The sequence below is a fragment of the Bacillus rossius genome, chromosome 1, assembly GCF_032445375.1.
Source record: "Bacillus rossius redtenbacheri isolate Brsri chromosome 1, Brsri_v3, whole genome shotgun sequence".
Lineage (NCBI taxonomy): Eukaryota > Metazoa > Arthropoda > Insecta > Phasmatodea > Bacillidae > Bacillus > Bacillus rossius.
This window is the reverse complement of record NC_086330.1, coordinates 317,729,525-317,750,934: the sequence shown is the minus strand read 5'-3', so window position 1 is coordinate 317,750,934 and position 21,410 is coordinate 317,729,525. Positions and strand designations below refer to the sequence as shown.

General features: G+C 38.0%; 1 protein-coding gene across 1 annotated transcript in view; it reads right to left on the bottom strand.

Annotated features, from left to right (window-relative positions):
- LOC134527972 (rap guanine nucleotide exchange factor 6-like) overlaps positions 1-21,410 on the bottom strand; it is a 760,364-nt gene that overhangs the window by 45,750 nt on the left and 693,204 nt on the right. Inside the window, exons 9-13 of the mRNA XM_063361085.1 lie at positions 19,584-19,723; positions 19,050-19,254; positions 17,093-17,229; positions 4,852-5,140; positions 485-644 (exon numbers count right to left, since the gene is read on the bottom strand). Coding sequence (XP_063217155.1) covers positions 485-644; positions 4,852-5,140; positions 17,093-17,229; positions 19,050-19,254; positions 19,584-19,723 — 931 coding nt within the window. The remainder of the gene's footprint in view (positions 1-484; positions 645-4,851; positions 5,141-17,092; positions 17,230-19,049; positions 19,255-19,583; positions 19,724-21,410) is intronic.

The following is a 21,410-nucleotide window of genomic DNA, read 5'->3' as shown; positions in this document are numbered from 1 at the left end:
ATTTAATTCCATCAAAAACAGCTGCAAGCACATCTAGATTTCAATTTAAATAAATAGCCTAGTTAAAAAAAAAAAATGAGCTTGAGTGAAATTAAAACTGTGAAATCAAAACAAATGATCTTATAATTTAAGTTTTTCTACAAAAGTGTTCAAGATATATGTACCAAACACAGAGTGAAGAAACGTGAACCTAAGTACCTATACTGAGAAATGGAGATGTTTTGCTAAGTGTAGCTATAAATCTAATATGTACTTGCACTAAATAAAAGACAACAATTATTAGCTAACAATCTAATTACAAAACCAATACTTTTAAAGAATTAATTTTATTTGATAATACGTACATCTTGTATGACTTCTGACAAGGTGTGTGTGCAAATAACTGCATAGCTTATCTTCAACAGTGCATATTTAAAACCTAGCTAAAAACAACTGAAAGTGCAAAGCAGTAAAGTCATTAAATATGCAACACCTTGTAACTTACCTAACAAGTTAGACTTGACCGTGATGCTAAGATGAGTTGTCCCTCTCAGAATTTCCAGTGCTTTGGCTTGGCTCACATGCTCAAAACTTTGTCCGTTTACCTCCAGAATTTGGTCACCCCGTTTTAGGCCCACGTCTTCTGCTTTTGATCGTTTCTCTACCTGCACAAAGAAGTGACACAACATTAGCACAGAAATCTTACAACAATGGAAAAATTCCATATTAAAAACAAATGCCCCAAAGAATTTAACCATACAATATAAAAACAAAAATTAGTGCCGGTTTAGTTACAGTGGTATTTCAATTTGGTTAGAACCTAAACAGAAACTAACTTCAATGGGAAGGTTTTGATTGTTCAACATGGGAATAAACAAAAGTTTGTTAAAAATTAAACATTAAATTAAAAAGTTATTGAATTAAAGCTAACTAAATTTAAAATGGGCAAATTTAATAATTCAGATTAATTAAATAACTTCTTTAAGACATTAAAAAAATTATGAAAAAAGAAATTCCAATTTAAATTTGTTAGTCACGCCAATGCCACCTTGCTATTTTGTGCATTTAGTCTGCTTGTTAGTGTCTTGTGCAGAGCTCAAAGTCACAAATATCCTGTTGTTTACCATTTTACAGGATAAAGCTAACAAGTTTAAATAAAGATGTTTCGTTATTGAAGTTTTATTCGTAAACAGTGGGACACTATTGTGTTAGGCACTGCAAGCTAGACCAATAAAGAATGATGTAATCGCTTAATTTGAAAGTATTGTTCTTACATGTAGACTTTTAAGACATTATTATAAACATACACAATGTGTTAAAATATTACAACAATTAATTTGTTTAGAAACTTTACATTTTTCCACATACAATAGAAAAAAAATCAATAATCTGTGTAAGTGTCAAGTAATGTTGTGTATAGTAGTGAGGCACAGTGTGAAGCCCCAGTCCTTGGCTAATTTTGACATAAGTGCGATATGTTTTCATGAGTTTCAATAATGCATAGGCTTATTTTACACCTACATGTGCACTTCTGGTATATCTTTTCAAATGTAACAATCTTAAACTTTTAAAAAAATCAATGTTTGACATGAAAACTTCACATTCCTATTTTAACAGTAAAATAACAGGTTCACTTGGGACACATATTAAGGCAACTTGCAGTGCTCTTTCCGAGTATGGTATTACGTACTTTTCTCGGAACAAGTTGATCTTAAGAAATATAATAGCAAATTCAGCTGTAGAATGTTATGATTTTTTCGTGTAGGTGGTTTGTACAAATGACTTTAGATGAAAAAAAGTTAATACATACCTAAAATGAACAGTATTAATGAAATTTTCATGTTTATGGTTACAAATGGTTTAGATTTTGGACATATCTCAAACAATAATAAAAAAAATAGATGACCAAAATGTGCCCAAAACACATTCCTTTTGAATAAATTAACATTGGAGGAAAAGAGTGATATATGCTCATGACCATCATTCAGAGGTAAAAATCTGTACGATTCCAGGAAATTATGTTTATCATTTTCATTTTAGTGTCATAATTTTGCAAGCACAAGTGGGCCTCCCAAATGAGGGGCTTTTTAATGACATGGGACCAGAGCACCCCTCTTCCCAGCCAAAGGAGTTTACCCCATGCCACATAGCTTCTTCTTAAACAAACATGTAATTTTATAAGGCACAGTGCAGTAATAAATCGGTACATATTTTTTAGTTCCAGATTATCAAACCACATTAAAACCCTGCAAATGAACTCACAGACAAAACCATTACAGGCAAAGGGTATATGTGCAAATGATTCTCTACCATTACTTTGTGAAAACAAAAATTAAACTTACCATATCAAAATCTGACTGCAGCATTCAATACGACCAAACAAACAAAATTAAATATATGTTGCTATTGTACTTATGAATTTCAAATTAATCAGCTAACACATTTAAACAAATATAAAGTCAACCACAGTATAAAAATGACTAAATAAAATAAATGGGTAATGTATACCCTATATTATCCATGTATTATTTAAAGATACGTAGTTTAAAAAAATTGGGAGGATATGCAAAAATGTTTACAAGTCCTATCAATAAAAATATATTGGACGTTTTCGTAGGAGGTTTTTAAAAAGTAAAGCTCCTTATTGCAAGACATTGAATAATAATGTTGATTAATTAATCTCTTCAAAAATATTTGGGAAGATTTTGTGTTTTGACTACAGCCAAATGTTTATACAAGAAAACAGTAGTTCGCATCTTTTGTGTAGAACAAAAATGTGTACTTTAAACCAAATATTACAGCAGCCAGCAGCATAATGCATCCAAATAACATTGTACTCAATAGTTATTTATTACATACAATGTGTTTATTTAAATATTATCTTGCATTCACAAGCTCAAAAGAAAGAAAAGAAAAAATATATAAATATATATATATAGCACACCTCGCACAAAGACTATCCAATGAGTTTACAAAACTAACACATTATTTCAAAAACCAGATATGCAAGTTACCTTGTTTTTCGCAGGAGTCAAGTTTTCTGTTAGTGTTTGGCATGTAAAACAATGTTTGTGTATTTATGTAAATTCAGCTATTAAATTTGTTACTTTGTTCACTGTAAACACAAGGTATTTTGTAGCAAACATAAAAAAAAATTTTAATGAATACTACTTCTATTCCCTGCTTTGTGCTTAGCAACATTCAGCCCCTCCTACCCCATTCCATAACACATACACACATTCATGCACCCATACTACTGACAGACTGACATACTGGCAAGTCCGCTAGTACATTGGCTAGCTGGCACTGGCCGCTTCATTACTTATCCTGCAACCATACTGCTATGCTAAATTGCTTTATCTGCTGATACCGACATAAGGTACTTCACACAACAGGATCTATGAATAGAACCTTCAATTGAATTGCTACAATCTGAAAAAATATACTGGTATTTGTGTATAGTTCTCTCGATCTAATAACTCATACAAGCGAACATAGATATATTTCTTGTGAAAATTCTTGTTAACGAATTTTACAAATTGGTTTATCAAGTAAGAGTACTTGTTGACACCGAGTATCAAATAGGAGGAAACAAAGTTTAAAATGTTCACTGTTTCAAAGACATCAAAATAAAGCACAGGTTAAAGTTAAACGATTTTGATAAATTAAAGAAATAAATAAAGTTATGTTGACTGTAATAAAAAAAAATTTCTGTAGCTTTGCTTGTCAACACACAAATTGATAAATATGAGCTGCTTCTTTTAATAAAAGGGAACATAATCATTTAAAACTGTCAGACATTATTTTGTTCATTCTAATTGTAGTAAAAAATATTATCACTAAAACAGCATACACAATAACTTTGAAATGAGCATTTAATAACTTAAAATTTTGATTACAATATAAAAAAATTGTTTGAATAAAAGTCCTGTAAATCATGATTGTTTTTAAAAAGGTATGCATTACATTTTTGTGTACTTTGGCATACAATAAGTATAAATGTGTAATTTTTCACATGCACGTTCATTTTAGTTCTTATATGCTTTGGATTAAACTTTTCTTTATAAAGTCAAGTTACTAAATGAAAACAGTTTAAAAATAAAATTTTTTTTATAGATCTGAATGTCATTTTCCGTCAAACACGAGTAATTTTGAACACCCAGAAGGACTAGGAAAAAAAATTGGTTGTCTGTAAAGTCAGTTTACGGACGATAGTTTAACGTGACGTCATAACAAAACATTGATGAAATGATTGCATACTTTAAAAATAAAATTTAATCATTTTTATTTTAATAATAAAAGAATACATACTTGAAATTATACTAGTAATCAGGTTTTCAAAATACAAGAATAATTAACCTTTATTGACGAAATTGTTGTTGTAATAAGCAATGAAAATCACATTAACTTTTCACTTCACTTAATAAACAGACGAGTGGAAGAGAGATAGATGTGGCGCAAGCGTACAATAAGGGTAATGGGACACAGCGTAACGGAACAATGTGCGTAACGGGACACAGTGTAACGGAACAATGTGTGTAACAGGACACAGCGTAATGGAACAATGTGCGTAACGGGACACTTTGTGCATGCAGCCGGCGTTCATCGATTTATTAGGCGTTGTCACGTCAAAAAAATTTAAAAATTCAATTACCAGAATTGTATGCAATGTGGACAGAAGTTAGAATATGGCAGCAGCCAATGAACAGGACACTGTCTCATGTATATGTAAGCATGTAGCATTTATCCTAGTACCGGGTAAGAACCAATTATTTAAGTTCTCCAGTCGAACCTCACGCACGCGCCTCGAGACCGCACACACGCACACACACACACACACACACACAAGGCCTGTAGCTCAAGACAACTCGCCTTGGACACGAAGATGCCGAAGCCGCGCTCGTAGCCGCCCAGCACGGTGAACTGCAGCAGCTCGTCGCGCGAGGGCCGGGTGAGCGTGACGTTGCGCGCGCGGGCCTTGGCCGCGCAGGCGATGTTCAGCAGCCTCAGCTGGCCCTGCATGCGCTCGCGCTCCAGCCCGGCCTCGAACGCCTCCAGGAACTCCATCATGCTCGGGTCCGTCTCAAAGTCCGTGAAGTGGTTGTTCACCCACAGCAGCACGACGCGCGTCACCCGGTCCCTGATGTTCGCCTCGTTGAACCTGCGCACGGCACGTTCACCTCCGTATCTCCGTACCTTGTGCAGTCTTCACGTTCTCAACCCACATTCTTATATTTACATAACAATTTATTCTACAAAACCTGGTACTGTCGGAGCTCTGTAAGCGGCCTGCCTAGTCAGGCACAGCACGTTCACCTCTGTACCTCTGTACCTTGTGCAGTCTTCATGTTCTCAACCCACATTCTTATATTTACATAATAATTTATTCTACAAAACCTGGTACTGTCGCTCTTTAAGCAGCCTGCCTAGTCAGGCACAGCACGTTCACCTCTATACCTCTGTACCTTGTGGAATCTTCATGTTCTCAACCCACAATCTTATATTTACATAACAATTTATTCTACAAAACCTGGTACCGTCGGAGCTCTTTAAGAGGCCTGCCTAGTCAGGCACAGCACGTTCACCTCTATACCTCTGTACCTCTGTACCTTGTGCAGTCTTCACGTTCTCAACCCACATTCTTACATCTACATAACAATTTATTCTGCAAAACCTGGTACTGTCGGAGCTCTTTTAAGAGGCCTGCCTAGTCAGGGACGTATTTGCGTTATCAAGGCGGAATAAGTGAGACGCTCGCTGGTGCTTTCAACACAGTATCCCCTGCAACCGCGCAAAGTCTTCTTGTCGTGCATAGGGAAAACTATGAGATTCTATTGATAACCATAACATTATACTGCAAGAGGAAATAATAAAAAATAGAGGTCTAAAACAAGTCTCTCGAGTGCTTTCAAGAGAATCATTACCAGGTGTTTTTTGCCTAAAAATTATTTTGAAAACACACATTACAGCCATTTTCACTCTTGTAATAATACATTACTAGTCTCTTGAGTGCTTTCAATAGAATCATTACCAGGTGTTTTTTGCCTAAAAATTATTTTGAAAACACACATTACAGCCATTTTCACTCTTGTAATAGTACATTTTAAGAAATAAATCAGGAAATAGAACCACCTACTCATATGCCATCAGCGTACTTTAAATTATTATTTTTTAAACAGACACCACTCAGATTTTAAATAGTTTAAAAAATTAGGTGTTAGTTACTTAACCTCTGCACACCGTTAGTGTACACAGGAAGTCGGAGCTCTTCAATTCAGTATTATTCGGTTGGGTACAATCTGTAATCCAGCAATGATTAAGTCGCTCGTATTTCGGTTCTTCCCGGTGAATTACGGTTTGCCATCAGGTTACATACCACGTTGGCACAATATTTCAACTGTGTACCTACAACCATAAAGCTGCTTATTACAAAATGTTTTAAATGTTATTGAACACTGTTTGTATTTTAATTTTCTTTGGTATTCCCATTACAATTATATTAATGTTTAAAAATCCAGAAAAATCCTTAAGTTTTGCAAGGCTGTGGTTTCAGACATGATGGGATACATGTACATCCACATTTGTGTTGTTTTTCGAATACAAAAACCAAAATCAGTGAAAATGTCCAGCATGATAAGTAATAAACATGTTATGACCATAAATGTTTGCAACACATTTAAAGGAACACAAAAATGTTCCCAACAAAGTATTAGTTATGGATTTTTTTTAAAAATTCTGATAACTTGCCAATAATTCTGATATGTTTTCATCTTAAGCAACAAGTATGGTCTGATTAGGCATAAATGAATACTCACACAATCTAGAAAAAAAATTATAAAATATTTTAAAAGCATTATCCTACTATTTTTTCTAACAAAACATATTGTTATGACTCGCTCTGAGCACTCTGGCAGCGGCTTCGAGGCTCGCCCTGAGTCAAACACGAGGTGTCAGCAGTTTCAACACCGCCAGCGAAACAGCGACGCGAGTCGCCGAAGGCCGACCGCCGCTGCGAGAGAAAAGAGGACAACACGGAACATCAACACGGACGCGGACGGAAGAATAAAAACGACAGCCACCGTCGAGAAGGGGCTTCTTCTGGTCACCGGCGACTGGACGGCTGAAGTCGTGACGCCGGAACCACGGAGCGCCGTGTCCTCGGCCGCCGCAGTCCGTCGTCGAATTCCTGCCGCGAGCGCGACCCAGCACAGCGTGGGTAAGGAACCTGCCGAGGTGTGGTAGCGAGGCTCCCCGATAATTGTCTAATTTGGTGACCGCTAACTCTATAATAGTAGATGACATTAAATCAAGTCTCGATATTGAATTGTCTTTCATTGTTAGTCTTGAGCCCCTATCACCCTGTCTTAGAATAGTAGATAATTGAGATCATCTTAAGGTTGAATCATAACAATGGTGGAGGCGCCTTAAGTTTCCCACCTCTTGCTGCGAGCTACGAGTTTATCACCCCACCACCCACCCTTTTCTGTCATATTTTGTTTTTCGGGTGTAGCCAGACCTATCATACCTATTAAATAGACATAGTGCTTATATAAAATTTGCATGCAAACTAACCTCTTTTATGCTGCTTTGCTTATACTAACTCTAGTATTAAGAGTGTAATTTGTTAATAATGTTAATATATGGCGAATGACGAGGGACCACGACCTATTAAAAGTGCAGCCAAGCGATTGTTTGAAACACTGTCAGCAAGCCCCGGCTCCAAGGCTAGCGCCTCGCAAGTACGGCTGAGTCAGGATACAAACAAAAATGCCACACAGGATTTTAACTCGTTAGTCGCACGAGCACAGCAGCTTGTTACCACTAATCCAGAGGTGGTACAACAGTTGGATCACACAGGGAGACGTATTACTCGAGCATTCCTCAGTAAACTTGTTTCACAAGGAGTAGAACCAACACAAAACACTGACATAGAGTATGACGACGTTCTTAACCAGATAGATTCAGGAAAGTTAACTGAGGAAGACAACGGTAGGATCGCTGTAGACATAAAGGAGAAAACACATGGAAACACACACATACGATAATAACATGGCACAGCAACCAATTAAAGTTTTCCTAGAGTCACAAATACCTATAGGTACATTCGAAGGCAAAGCGTTCGAAGATATAGAAGAGTTCCTACACAATTACAATACAATTGGAGAAATCAACGGATGGGCAGACCAGGACCGACTACAGCGGCTAGGACTATATCTACGAGGTACAGCCAAGAGGGCGTATGAAAACTTACAGACAGTACAGGACTCAAACAGGACGTGGCAACAGACGGTCGAAAGATTAAAAGACTTGTTTACGCCGCCAGACAAAATTAATAGACGCAGACAAGAATTGCTCTCTCGAAGACAACAGACAGACGAAAGCAGTCTCTTGCATGTAGAAAATATAGTGTACCTAGCAAAACGCTATAAGGCAGATATGAAGGATGAAGAGATTTTGGACATTTTGTGGAAGTCACTTTTACCATCTGTCGTGGACAAGTTGATTTTGCAAAACATTCATACGTTAGATGACATGAAATCATGCTTGAGAAAAATAGAAATAGGAAATAGTAGGTACAAAGCCAACATTGAAAACACAACACTTAATACAGAATCATTAGAAAAGGAAATAAGTTATTTAAAAGAAGAAATACGTAGTCTAACAGTCAACAACGCTAGCACGAAACAAAACATACAGCAACAAGACACCCACGAAAAAACAAGAAAACCACAGTACAGGCCAAGGGAAGTAAGATACAGGGACAGAACATTTATAAACAATAGATCGGGATATAGAAGCAAACCTCCACAGTATGCTCTTAGTAATAGTTGCGCACAGTGTCAGCATGCTCAAAACTTTATGCGACAGACACATTACAGGCAGTCGCCGAGCCAAAATAACAGTCATAGAAGAGAGCAGCGTGCGAATTATGACAAAGCTGAGAATATACGAAGAACTGAAAAGAGACATGAAGGTTTGAATGGGAGAACGTTCAATGAACGAAGACAGTACGAAGACAGACAATGGAGGAATAACAATGAAGATGATAGGAGCAAGAGCAGAGACATAAACAGGGATAACTGGCAATACAGAAACAAGGGCAGGTCGTATGAGCAACATTCAAAAAACGAATATTGCAGGGAGTGAAAACAGTGATTCCCGCGCTCCCAAAGCAGAAAAAAATAAACGGAAATCAATCAAGAATAAAAAGTAGTTACGCCGAAGTTAGCAAGCGAAATGCTATGCCTGATAATAAATGCATTTCGCTGTATAGAAACCAATATAGAGCAATTATTAAAAAGATGCCTAAAAATAAAGAACACGAAGAGCCAAGGTGTGAAATAAAAATTTCAAGAACGTCAACAGCACAAGAGAAACAACACTGTGAACGTGCAACAAGGAGAAAGTCAAAGGATAAGGAAGGTCAAGAAATTAATGGTCAAGCGCAAATAGGATCTTATAACCGAGACACAGAACAAGAAGTCGGAATAAATGTAACAGAGAACGACAGATTTAAGAAAGTAGCACAGGTAAGAGGACCAAACAAATTCCAGGATACATGCGCAATGTGTTTTTACACAGGACATCATTTAGATAAATGCCCATTATTTACCAATCAAGATTTTGAGTGGCACACAAATGTGTCAGAAAGGTTCAAGGAATTTCAACGTAAGTTTGGTTTGCAAAATAAACAACCCAACTTGCCGTGGAGAGAGAACAATACACACAGGAAGTGTCGCAGCAAACTTGATGACGCGGCGACAGCAGGCGCGCGTGCACCGCTACAAATGCAGAGTAAGCAGGGAGGTGGCGTAGCTGACAAACAAGGTCGTGACGAGGAAGGAAGAGAATCAGCTGACCACATGCGGGAAAAAAATAACAAGACACGAAGAACGCCCAAGGTCGCTGTCAAGATAGGAGAGGCCACTAGAATTGCGTTAATAGACACAGGAAGTACGCGCAGTTGCATTGCGTATACTATCGTCACCAACCAACCACTAGAACCATTGAAGGAAAAAATCACACTTGTGGGAGCCACAGAATCACTCCCGACTCCGACACACCAGGTGAAATTAAAATTTAGTATACAAGGATATTCATACACACATACATTCCTGGTAATCGAACATTTAAGTTTAGATATAATACTTGGGTGTGACTTTCTACAAAATTACAACGTGGTCCCATTTATGAAAGAAGGTATAATTGTCATGGAAACAGCAAAATCCCAGAAAATGATTCAAATAGAAATGATAAATGAAAACTTCCAAACATATGCAGGTTCGATTCAAGAATGTACTCGTAAAGTAGAGGAAATGCAGGACGAACAAGCGAAGTCACCATATGAAGGAATAAATAAAAAGTTATCTCAGCAGGAACAAGCAAAGTTACGACGACTTATTAAAGAAAACGAAGATCGCTTTGCATTTAAAATACAAGATATCACAGAAACTAAAAATTATCAAATAAAAATCGAACTGACAACAGACAAACCGATCCACACAAGACCATACAGAATCGCGCCAAAAGTTAGAGAAGCTTTAATGGCACAGGTGCAGCAAATGGAGGCAGCCGGAATTATCGAGAGGTCGGACAGTGCGTACGCAGCACCATCACTGGTGATACAGAAGAAGAACGGAGGAATACGCTTCTTAACAGACTTTCGTCTCTTAAATAACTACGTCAAGAGAATGTCATATCCTTCACCACGAACGGACGATATATTACAGACGTTACAGAACTCGCGATACATAACATCACTGGACCTATTTTCAGGATTTTACGCTATACCCGTAAGGAAGGAAGACAGACATAAGTTAGCTTTCACTATTGACAAAATAGGGTTATACCACTACAATAGAATGCCAATGGGACTTTCAAACTCACCAGGTTATTTTCAAGAGTTTATTGATATTTTATTAGGACCACTGAGGTGGCACTCTGTGATAGCATACGCGGACGACATTTTTGTTATGGGAGACTCATTCGAGGAACATCTACAAAATTTACAGGATGTATTTAAAAGGTTACGGCAGTTTCACGTAAAAGTCAACCCTGCAAAGTGCAAATTTGCACAGGATGAAATAAAAATATTGGGACATTGTATAACACCGAATGGAATAAAACCAGATACAGACAAGGTGGAAGCCATAAACCGTATGACACAACCAAAAAACATTAAGCAGTTACGGTCATTTCTGGGCATGACTTCATACTTAAGGAGATACATAAAAAACTACGCAACAGTGGCAGAACCATTAATAGAGCTTACAAAAAAACAAACGAACCTCCATTGGGGGGTAAAACAGCAAACTGCTTTCCAACAGTTAAAACAGGCAGTCTCGGAAGTACCACTACTAGAAAAATTTGTTGAAAACCGAGAAACAATTTTAGCATGTGACGCATCACAAACGGCAATAGGTGCAACCTTAATGCAAAAGGATGAACGCGGAAACCGTCACATTATAGCTTACGCATCAAGGAAACTGACATCCAATGAAACTCGTTGGTCAACAACAGAACGAGAATTAGGCGCCATAAAATATTTCTGCCATCTGTTTAAGCAATATTTATATGGCAGACATTTTATTATTGAGACAGACCATGCTAGCTTGAGATACTTAAGAAGCATGGCGGAACACAATACGCGAATACAAAAATTTGCCACATCAGTTGCTGAGTTCGACTTCGAAGCAAAAATAGTGAAAGGTGCGAACAATAAAATTCCAGACGCTCTATCACGTGTGCCGACGACAGATGAGCAATACATAAATAAGCGCGTAGGAAACAAGGAATATATAGTAAGAGCATGTCACGCTCGAGGTAATTCCATTTTTCACTCTCTTGCTGACGCAATATTTCCGGAAGAAAATAAGGAAAGTGAAATACAAACAACCATTGCTAAACACATCCACAAAAACTGGAGTGATTACAAAACATTTTACGAAAACCTGGGTAGCCCTATATTGAACAAAGAAAAAATTATACTAATAAACATGAGTAAGGACGAGGTATTAAGTGAGCCTATATTACACGCAGCCGTGGAAATTTATCAGATAAATATTAAGATAATTGATATAGAAACAGGTCAAGAAAAAACATTCGAAACTAAAATGCCTACTCACACAATAGTGCTTCTCAAACATAACAAACATAATAAACAAGTATTCGAAACAGTAGTGTTGAACTCCAGGTACGATATAGGTATTGAACGAGATGAAGATTTACTATTTTCAGTGAACGACATTGTAAACACATCACTCTTCCAAGGAGAATACAGTGAAGACCCTCATATTCAAAAATTAAAAGTAGCCCTTACAGACCCGGAACATGCGGAGGGAAAATACATCAAATTAGCTCGGCGTTATGGAATGAAAAATAATGGGGAAATATATTATAAATTAAATACACCGGGAGGAGAAATTCAACTGACATTAGTCCCTAAAAATTTTCAACGGGAAATTATACAAGCCCACCATGATGCACTTTTAGGAGGCAGCCATTTCGGCATATTTAAGACAATTGCAAAAATACGCCAGGCATATTATTGAGATACAATGAGTAAGGACGTACAAAATTATGTCAAATCATGTGAAATTTGTCAAAGAGCTAAACAAGGGCGTGAAAAACCATCGGGTCAGTTGCAACCAATTGAACCGCTACCAATATTTAAACAGTGGGCACTGGATGCCAAAGGTCCACTTACTTGTACCAGGAATGGGAACAAGTATATTCTTGTTATGACAGAATATGCGTCAAGATTTGTAGTTGCTAAGGCAGTACCAAGAATCGACGCCGAGACTTGTGCAGAATTTATCAAGGACGTTATTCTACGTTTTGGATGTCCAGACAGGCTGCTGACGGACAGAGGAACGTCATTTAATAACGAGTTAGTAACAAAACTTTTACAAAAACTGCAGATCAAGAAGCTCCAGACAACAAGTTTCAATCCCTGTTGTAATGGATTGGTGGAATCTATTAACCGTGTAATTGGAGAACAGCTGACAATATGGGCAGCTGAAGACCCCCGCGGATGGGATGAATATCTCCAATACATAATTTTTAATTATAACACGACAGTAAATTCCAGCAGTAAATACACACCCTTTTTCCTTGTACACGGGGTTGAGGCCATGCAACCATCACACGCTGTGCTTGGGAAATTTCCACGTCGGCCGGTAGATTGGGAAAAACACTTGCGTAGTGATAGAGAGCAGGCAAAAATAAATATCATGCACAGTCAAAAAACACAGGAAACCAATTTTAATAAGAAATTTAAAGTCAATACATACAAGGAAGGTGATTCCGTTTGGCTTCGACGTAAAGCTCGGCATAAGTCGCTATCATTTAAATACATAGGTCCTTTCCAGGTTGTCAAGGTGTTGGGGCCAGCGACAGTAGTGTTGAGAATGAAGAAAGGTAATAAAATGATCAACGACACAGTGTCAACACGTCATTTAAAGCGAGCATACATAAACCGACAATTCGTACTGTTATCAGAGTGATAATGCTCGGCCTAGTAATAAGAATAACGATAACAATGAGACAGTAAGGCAAGACAAATATATAGGATACTGATATAGCATAGTAGAGTATGTATGAACCTTATGGCATGTGTTTTATTACAGGGGGAGGAGCCAATCATGGAGTTCTTTCAGGGAATTTGGCATCTATTCATACTCAGCATGTTTGCAGTCAGTGTCGTCAGTAACAATATGCCTAGCTTTTGTACTTAAGCGTGTGTGTATTCAGAAAAATATATATATATATAAGAGTAGGTAAGTATAAGAATACAACAAGACGGCCGCAAACCCGTTCCAACCAGCAGCCAAGGTACAAGTATATATGAAGAAAAAAGCACCTTTATAGGTGCAGGTAAAATAGTAAAATAGTTAATAAATCCTTATCCTATAAAATTCCCTCGCCATGGTACCAATTTTCACTCCCGGGAGTTCACGTTATGTAGCGCTACAGTGGACAAGAGTTAAGGGTCGACCCGTTTTTGTAAAATAAAATAATGGTATAAATATTGTAGATAAGTGTCCATGTCAATAACTTACTGAGATTTTGGATATGAGGAGTAGTTTAATAAAATAAATTATGATATTAGTAATAGTTAATACAATAAATTATAACTTACAGCTTATAATATAGGAGGATGACATATGCTATAGATAGTAGGGTAATGTTATTAATTAGATATACGAAAGAAAAGGATTTGTATGTATATATATAAAATAAGAACATAATTATATGGAAATTGTTTTTATGTCTCCATACAAAACTTAATTTTATATTCCATTTGTGTCAAAGATATGTTCCCTTTAGATGATATAATTATTATCATTCCTTTATCAATGTGTCTGTATATTTTGTTGTCCAAGCGGTTTGTATTGTAATTTGTATATTTTGTTATAAGTTTGTCTTAATTTTGTTTTTGTATTTATAATTTATTTCACCTTATTTTATATATTTTGTATGTAGTAGTTGTCTTGTATGTCGTGCACAACGTTTAGACTCACTTTGAGTGTTGCTGTGAATGTAACATTGGATAAATAAATAAATACCGTATTGGCCCGAATATAAGGCGACCCCGAATATAAGGCGACCTGCAGTTTCAGGAGGCCAAACAAATGTAAAAATAATTTTTGGTAGAAATTAATGTGAAAATTCATTAGACATACATTTTGTGTTGATAAATCGTTTTTGCATTTATGTATAACAATTAATTTATATTTATCACATTACTTATTTAAAATAAGTTTGAATGGCCTACCCTAAAAGTCAAAAGAAAACAATTAGAAAATATTTACATTTTTAAGTATTACATTAGAAATTTTTTCGTATGTTTACTCTAATGAAGCTGCATAATTGTCATCTTCAGAGCTGTTTATTTGTCTAGAGCTCGTTCCCCGCCGTTCCACCGATGTGTGATTGTGTGATTGTTCATTTTTCACAGTTTACTGTATCTACGAATTTAAAATTTTTACAATGGCTATTAATCACTCTTAAAATACAGCATTTAACTTTCCGTTTGACTTAAGCTACGTATTACCACAGAACAAGGCGTATTACTATTTAGTAGTGTGTTAAACGTAAAAAAAGCAAACAAAGAATGCATCTCGCCGGAACAAAACAAGTGGCTAGCTGACATGATGAAGCATACGGCCATGAATAACTCGGTTACGTGACCGCGTATATTTGTCCATATTACTCTCTGACAGAGAGAGTCTGTTCTATGAATTTGAAAGAATAATCTATTATAATTATGAAAGGTTTTTACATAAATAAAGAGTGGATTATTAAAATAGCTTTTGAAGCAACGTACCAAATTCCTGTTAATATGGCGTCTTCGTGCGTGTTCGGCAATGTTCGTTTTACAACAAAGAAATATTGTGGAAAGACAGTTGGCAGCCGTGAATTTCCAAACATTACATCCGAAATGTTTGTAAACGTAAACAATCGTTCTGAAAATAACTGTGATATTTTAGTACAAATATTTCCGTTAAAAATCTGAAGATAAATTACCGTAAATGTTAACACGCGATTGTACACAAAGTACAAATATGAATTGTGAAATAAAAGGTTGCCATTTTGAGATGCTTCAACATTCACGGTTTTTACTCAAGAACAAATATTTTAATTTTCAACTTCAAACAATTGTGAATTACTGCAATATTAGGTGGATTTATCGTTTTTCCCCGTGTGAGGTAACAAAGTTTTAGTTAATATAAAAAATTGTGAACGTTTTGTTAAACAATGTTTCTACTGTAGCTTTCAGCTTGGAACTAATGTTTGCGGTTCTGACGTCTTGGGTGCGAAAATAAGGCGACTTCCAATTTTTGCATCTTTCGTTTATGTAAAAATGGTCGCCTTATATTCGGACCAATACGGTAAATGATAGAGTAAAATTACGAAAAAAAAAAAAAAAAAAAATTCTGGTTACCACACATATAGTCAGAGTATGTTCATATGAATTGTATTGATATATTTATAATACAACTCACATGTATCAAGTTGTTAACACGTTGATTATATTGATTTGTGTCTTGTTATGTTATATCGGTTGTATAAAAAAAAAAAAAATCAATGTGATCACAAATCGGTATTCTCAGAATACTAAATAGAAATGTTATAACAACTATAGAAAGTCTCGCTGTCACACCACGTCAGGAATGCGAGTCGATCCGCGTAACCGACCGCGAGAGAAGAAAGGACACGCGGCGCTCCGAGCGTGAAGGCACCTACAGGAAGATCGGGTCCGCGGCCGATGCATCAAGACACCTACGTTCCCGCTCCAAGATGCAGTTCCAGTGTCCTCTTGAACTAGGCTGAGGACAGCCTCTTAATCCAACCAGGGGGTGAGTGTTATGACTCGCTCTGAGCACTCTGGCAGCGGCTTCGAGGCTCGCCCTGAGTCAAACACGAGGTGTCAGCAGTTTCAACACCGCCAGCGAAACAGCGACGCGAGTCGCCGAAGGCCGACCGCCGCTGCGAGAGAAAAGAGGACAACACGGAACATCAACACGGACGCGGACGGAAGAATAAAAACGACAGCCACCGTCGAGAAGGGGCTTCTTCTGGTCACCGGCGACTGGACGGCTGAAGTCGTGACGCCGGAACCACGGAGCGCCGTGTCCTCGGCCGCCGCAGTCCGTCGTCGAATTCCTGCCGCGAGCGCGACCCAGCACAGCGTGGGTAAGGAACCTGCCGAGGTGTGGTAGCGAGGCTCCCCGATAATTGTCTAATTTGGTGACAGCTAACTCTATAATAGTAGATGACATTAAATCAAGTCTCGATATTGAATTGTCTTTCATTGTTAGTCTTGAGCCCCTATCACCCTGTCTTAGAATAGTAGATAATTGAGATCATCTTAAGGTTGAATCATAACAATATTAAATAAAAATTATGAAATTTTCTTAAAATAAATCTCACTACAACAAAACACAAACAATCTGTGCCTTCTCACTACAACAAAACACAAACAATCTGTGCCTTGAGTAAAAATTATTGTGTGACCTTCCTGGAAAAAAAAATCTGTCAAGTAGGCTAAAAGTTAATGTAAACAAAGTTCTTGAGAATCCATATTACTTCAAAACATAGCTGTACATACCACTGTAAGAGTTGATTCGCCACATGTAACGGACTGTCAATAAACGTTCTATGAGTGAGGAGAAAGTCTTCTACGTAAGTAGATTCTATTATTGAGTTCTCTTCAATCAGCTGCAACATCAGCCTTTCTGCTGAGCCCTGTAATGCATAAACATTTCTGCTAGAATAATTAAAGTAGCATCAAAATTTTATATGACTAATATTGACATACATTCATACTAATTTTTAATATTGGGCTTTTCTTAAGCAAAAACCAAAACAATAATTATTTTTTTATAATATTAAAAAAAAACACCTTGATATTTAAAAAATGTATTTTTTGGCAGTTTTGAGCTATAAAAGAAAAACACATTTAAATCATTTTTCAAAAAAGTTATTTCTTTAATTATAACAAACTATGGAAGATAAATTTTAATTAACTCGTATATAGCTATAAAATTTAAGTACTTTTTTTACTTTGAAATTATTAATAATTGTAGAAAAAACTGCCAGTGATTAAAGTGACTAAATAAAGAGGTCAAAAAATTTTCTCTGATATCATTCTATTACATTTATCAGCAATGGATATTTTTATTTTGATTGTATAAGGAAAGAACACAAGTATGAGATATCTCATACAGAACAAAGACCTCTGATTGGATGACTGGAGACACAAGCATCTGCATCGCACAAAGGCAACAAAAGTAAAAGCTTGATAATGGAGCTATTATGCATTGCATTGATGAGCGAAACAGAAGCAGTGTGAAAACACTCACAGAAAGTGTCTTCCTCTTTCCCAAGAAGAGCTCACGGTGGAACTAGGGTTGCCCTGTTGGGGCCAAGGAGTGCTGAAGGCATGGCCATGGGGTCTAACTGAATGCAACAGACCATCTTCAGAGACAATCATACATCTTGAAAAATTAGAAAGCATGTAAAAATAATAGGCTGTGAAATATGTAAAAAGCTATTTATTAAATATTTCCAGAAAACATTCATTTGTAAGAACAATATATGAAGGAATGTGTTAGTAGAGATGTGCATTGAATCTCCTGCCTTATTTGTGTTCGAGGATAATTGGTAGACTTTATAGTTTGCTGTTGGCATTTCCAGCAAGCAGATGGTGAAGCCGGCAGTAGACATAGCAAGCATGGAAATTGGACGTGTCCACTACACGTCGTGCTGCTAACTATAAATGTGAGCAGGCTTAATGGTTTTCTCTTCAATCAAGCCGTTCTTTCGTTTTCTTGTGTTCAACGTTTCACCACTCATAAGACATGATGCGGGCATAATTTTTTTTGTTCCAAGTGCACTGAAAAAAATTTTACTTTCACAATTGAGTGCAGTGAAATCTCATCACTACCTACCTGGAAAAAAACAATAGTTTTGGTACCTAATAATAGAAGTGCATACTAAACTTCAACTAAAGCCGAGTCACTTTGTAATGATGTACCTCTATGATTCAATTCTTAAATCCGTTTTTAGCGAAGAATAAAAGCTCAGAATTATGTTTTATCAATCCGAGCTCACAAAAACTGATTAGCTGTCAAATTTTATGGATACAGATTACTCCATGTTCCTGGAAAATACCGCAAATCGGGTGAATAGAAACAGACCTTTTAGAGGACCAAAAAACCCAATTCTTCAATATAAATAACTCTTAATATTGTTGGCCAATAACTTCAAAGATATAAATTTTTTTAATTAATGATTTTTTACATAAAGGTTATTTGAGCAGGCTGTTTCTATTCACCCTATCTTACAGTACCTAACAAGTAGGGGCATGTTAATTTTTTCGTGAAATAATAAGATTACTCATTAGACTGTGAAAAGGTACGCCCACACTAGTGATTCGTTTCCTAGTAACCGGCGGACCCCTGCAAGAGAAGCCCGATGCCCTTATTCGGCACGGGGTGGTGTACCGCAGGTAAACCCAGCCAACGCTACACAGTGGCTGGTCTGGACCGCAGGCGCCGGCTCACCCGTATGACGACCTGTCGCTCGCCGCGCAGCTCCGTCACCAGCACCACGCGCCCGCCCTCCTCGTGCCGCCGGATGTTCTCCTCGCCCTGGTGCAGGATGCGGTAGTAGTCGTTCTGTGTGATGCACACGAACTGGCAGTCGTCGCAGCACGTGCGCATCACGCCGCGGTGGTACAGCTTCTCCATCGTCGGCTGGATGCCGAAGCTGCCCGATGGGAAGAAAGGCACAACATCTCCGTCAACATGCTCCTCCCGGAGACGCTGACACAATATGCAGCCCACGGGCCTGCCACGTTTGAAAATTTACGACTTAACAAAAAAAAATTTCAGAATCTTTACAGGCATCTGCAGATAGAGCACAAGTACAAGAAACTGAGTAACTGTAGCCAGTCATTCTTCGTCACCGTCATGCTGGTACTTAAATCATGAAGGTACGTATTACTGAAATGTCACATATATAATTATTCTTAAGTTAAAAATCGTCGGGAAAGACGACGTGGCAGGGGATGCGTTGACTTGTTCGGGCGCACGAACCTGTCGCCGACGTGCAGCTGCTCCGTCTTGCCGCTGGGGTGCGCCACCTCCACGTGGCCGTTGATGAGCACGCTCCAGGAGTCCAGCTCCTCGCCGTCGTTCATGACCTCGGTGCCGGCGCTCTCCACCACGGCAAACACCTGTCGGCACGGGACACGAGTCATCAGCCTGGCTCTCAGCGGGCTGTCGGCACCGCCTCGAAGGTAGTCGACAAGCATGAACCAGAACTCCCGTCGCCCGACACAGACAGACACTGCCATCGAACACAGCCCTTCCAAAACTGTGTCCACGCTCCAATGTTCCGGGCGCCTGTCACCAGCCGGACATAATCGGCCTGCACGTGACTGCACGTTGACTGCGTGTAACTGAGGAAACGACCTTCTCAAATCACCCGCAACTCCACGCTGTGGGATTTTTCGCCCCCAGTCGAAAACACAATATTATTGCCGGCCCAATCACAGAAACTCGCAACTCCACTTTTAGTCAGTATTACCTTTTCTTTTTTTAACATATGGTTTTTTTTTTTGGTACTATGTTCTGCGCTTTCCTTCAGCGTAGGTAGTAACAAATACATTTTTCTATGGAACGCAATTCTCATTTTAGCAAACATTGTATTTCCAATAACCTGAAAAGTGAATTACAAACCTTGACTTTTCCTATCATGAATATTTGTTTAAAATTTTAGATTGGAGTCTTAGTGCAAAACGTTTTAAGCATTAATGAATGTGCTTGTATACTGCCTTTGTATGGATATTCTAAATGAAAATTAAAACTAGGTAGTTCCAAGGTATATGTTTTGTTACAACCGGTGGTAACGTTAGTATTTTGTCTCTTCGCGTCTGTGTGATTGCGCTCGCCTTATGACTTAACCAAACAGTCATAAAGGATTACAAAACGTCAAACTCAGCTTTTAATTAATGCAAACTAAACATCGACGTTTAAGTATGGTCTACTCTTATTTACTTTTTCGCATTTAATACATTAAATGAGAAACTGCGTATACTCTTTTGAATATATTTAATGCCATTAATGCATCAGTTGTCAGAGCATCTGGATCAATTCTCGCGGCCGGTTTAAGAGGGTTTTTTAAATGTGGAAAATTTCCTTCGCCTCTATACTGCCGGAAGGCAATGGGAAACCGTGGCAGTTTCACCACGTCTAGTTGCCCCAGTCAAGCCATGGTCATTAACTCGTAGCGATGACCGGGGTACATCCCAGCCCCAGGGCTGTACACCCCGTCATCATTATTTTTAACGAGGCATGCATGTACACCAGGGAAAGGTATTCAGCTCTTATTAGCGCGAAGGCTCGGATGGAAATAACTAGTCGACCTCGAGATAAATGTATCGGCTCAAGCTCTGCTCGTGTAGAGCGCTCATCAGTTGGAGCATGCCACTGGAGCACCTTCGATCAGTTCCCAGCTTGGTTTACATTGGGGAAGGGGGAATAGGCGCTTACAACTGTTTAACCACCAGCAGATTACGGGGCCAACCTGATCAGAATGTATCTGTGTTAGTGAGGGGGACGACAGGTGCGACGCTGGTGCTTCTAACTACAGTTTTGCCTCCAAGTGCAAAACTCTGAACTGGCGTGCAGTCACCTCGTCGTGCATAGGACACTATGAAATTTCGGCGGCAACCATAACTTTAGATGGCTGAAAAATTAGGAAAAAGGAGAAATTATGAGAAAAAAAGGTGAAATGCAAGGCCTTTCGAGTGCTTTCAAGAAACTGTACCGAGCGTTTAATTACTGCAAATTATTCCGAAAACATGCGTTGTAGCCCTTTTCACTATCCTAAAAATACAATTTAAAAACGAAATATGCCCT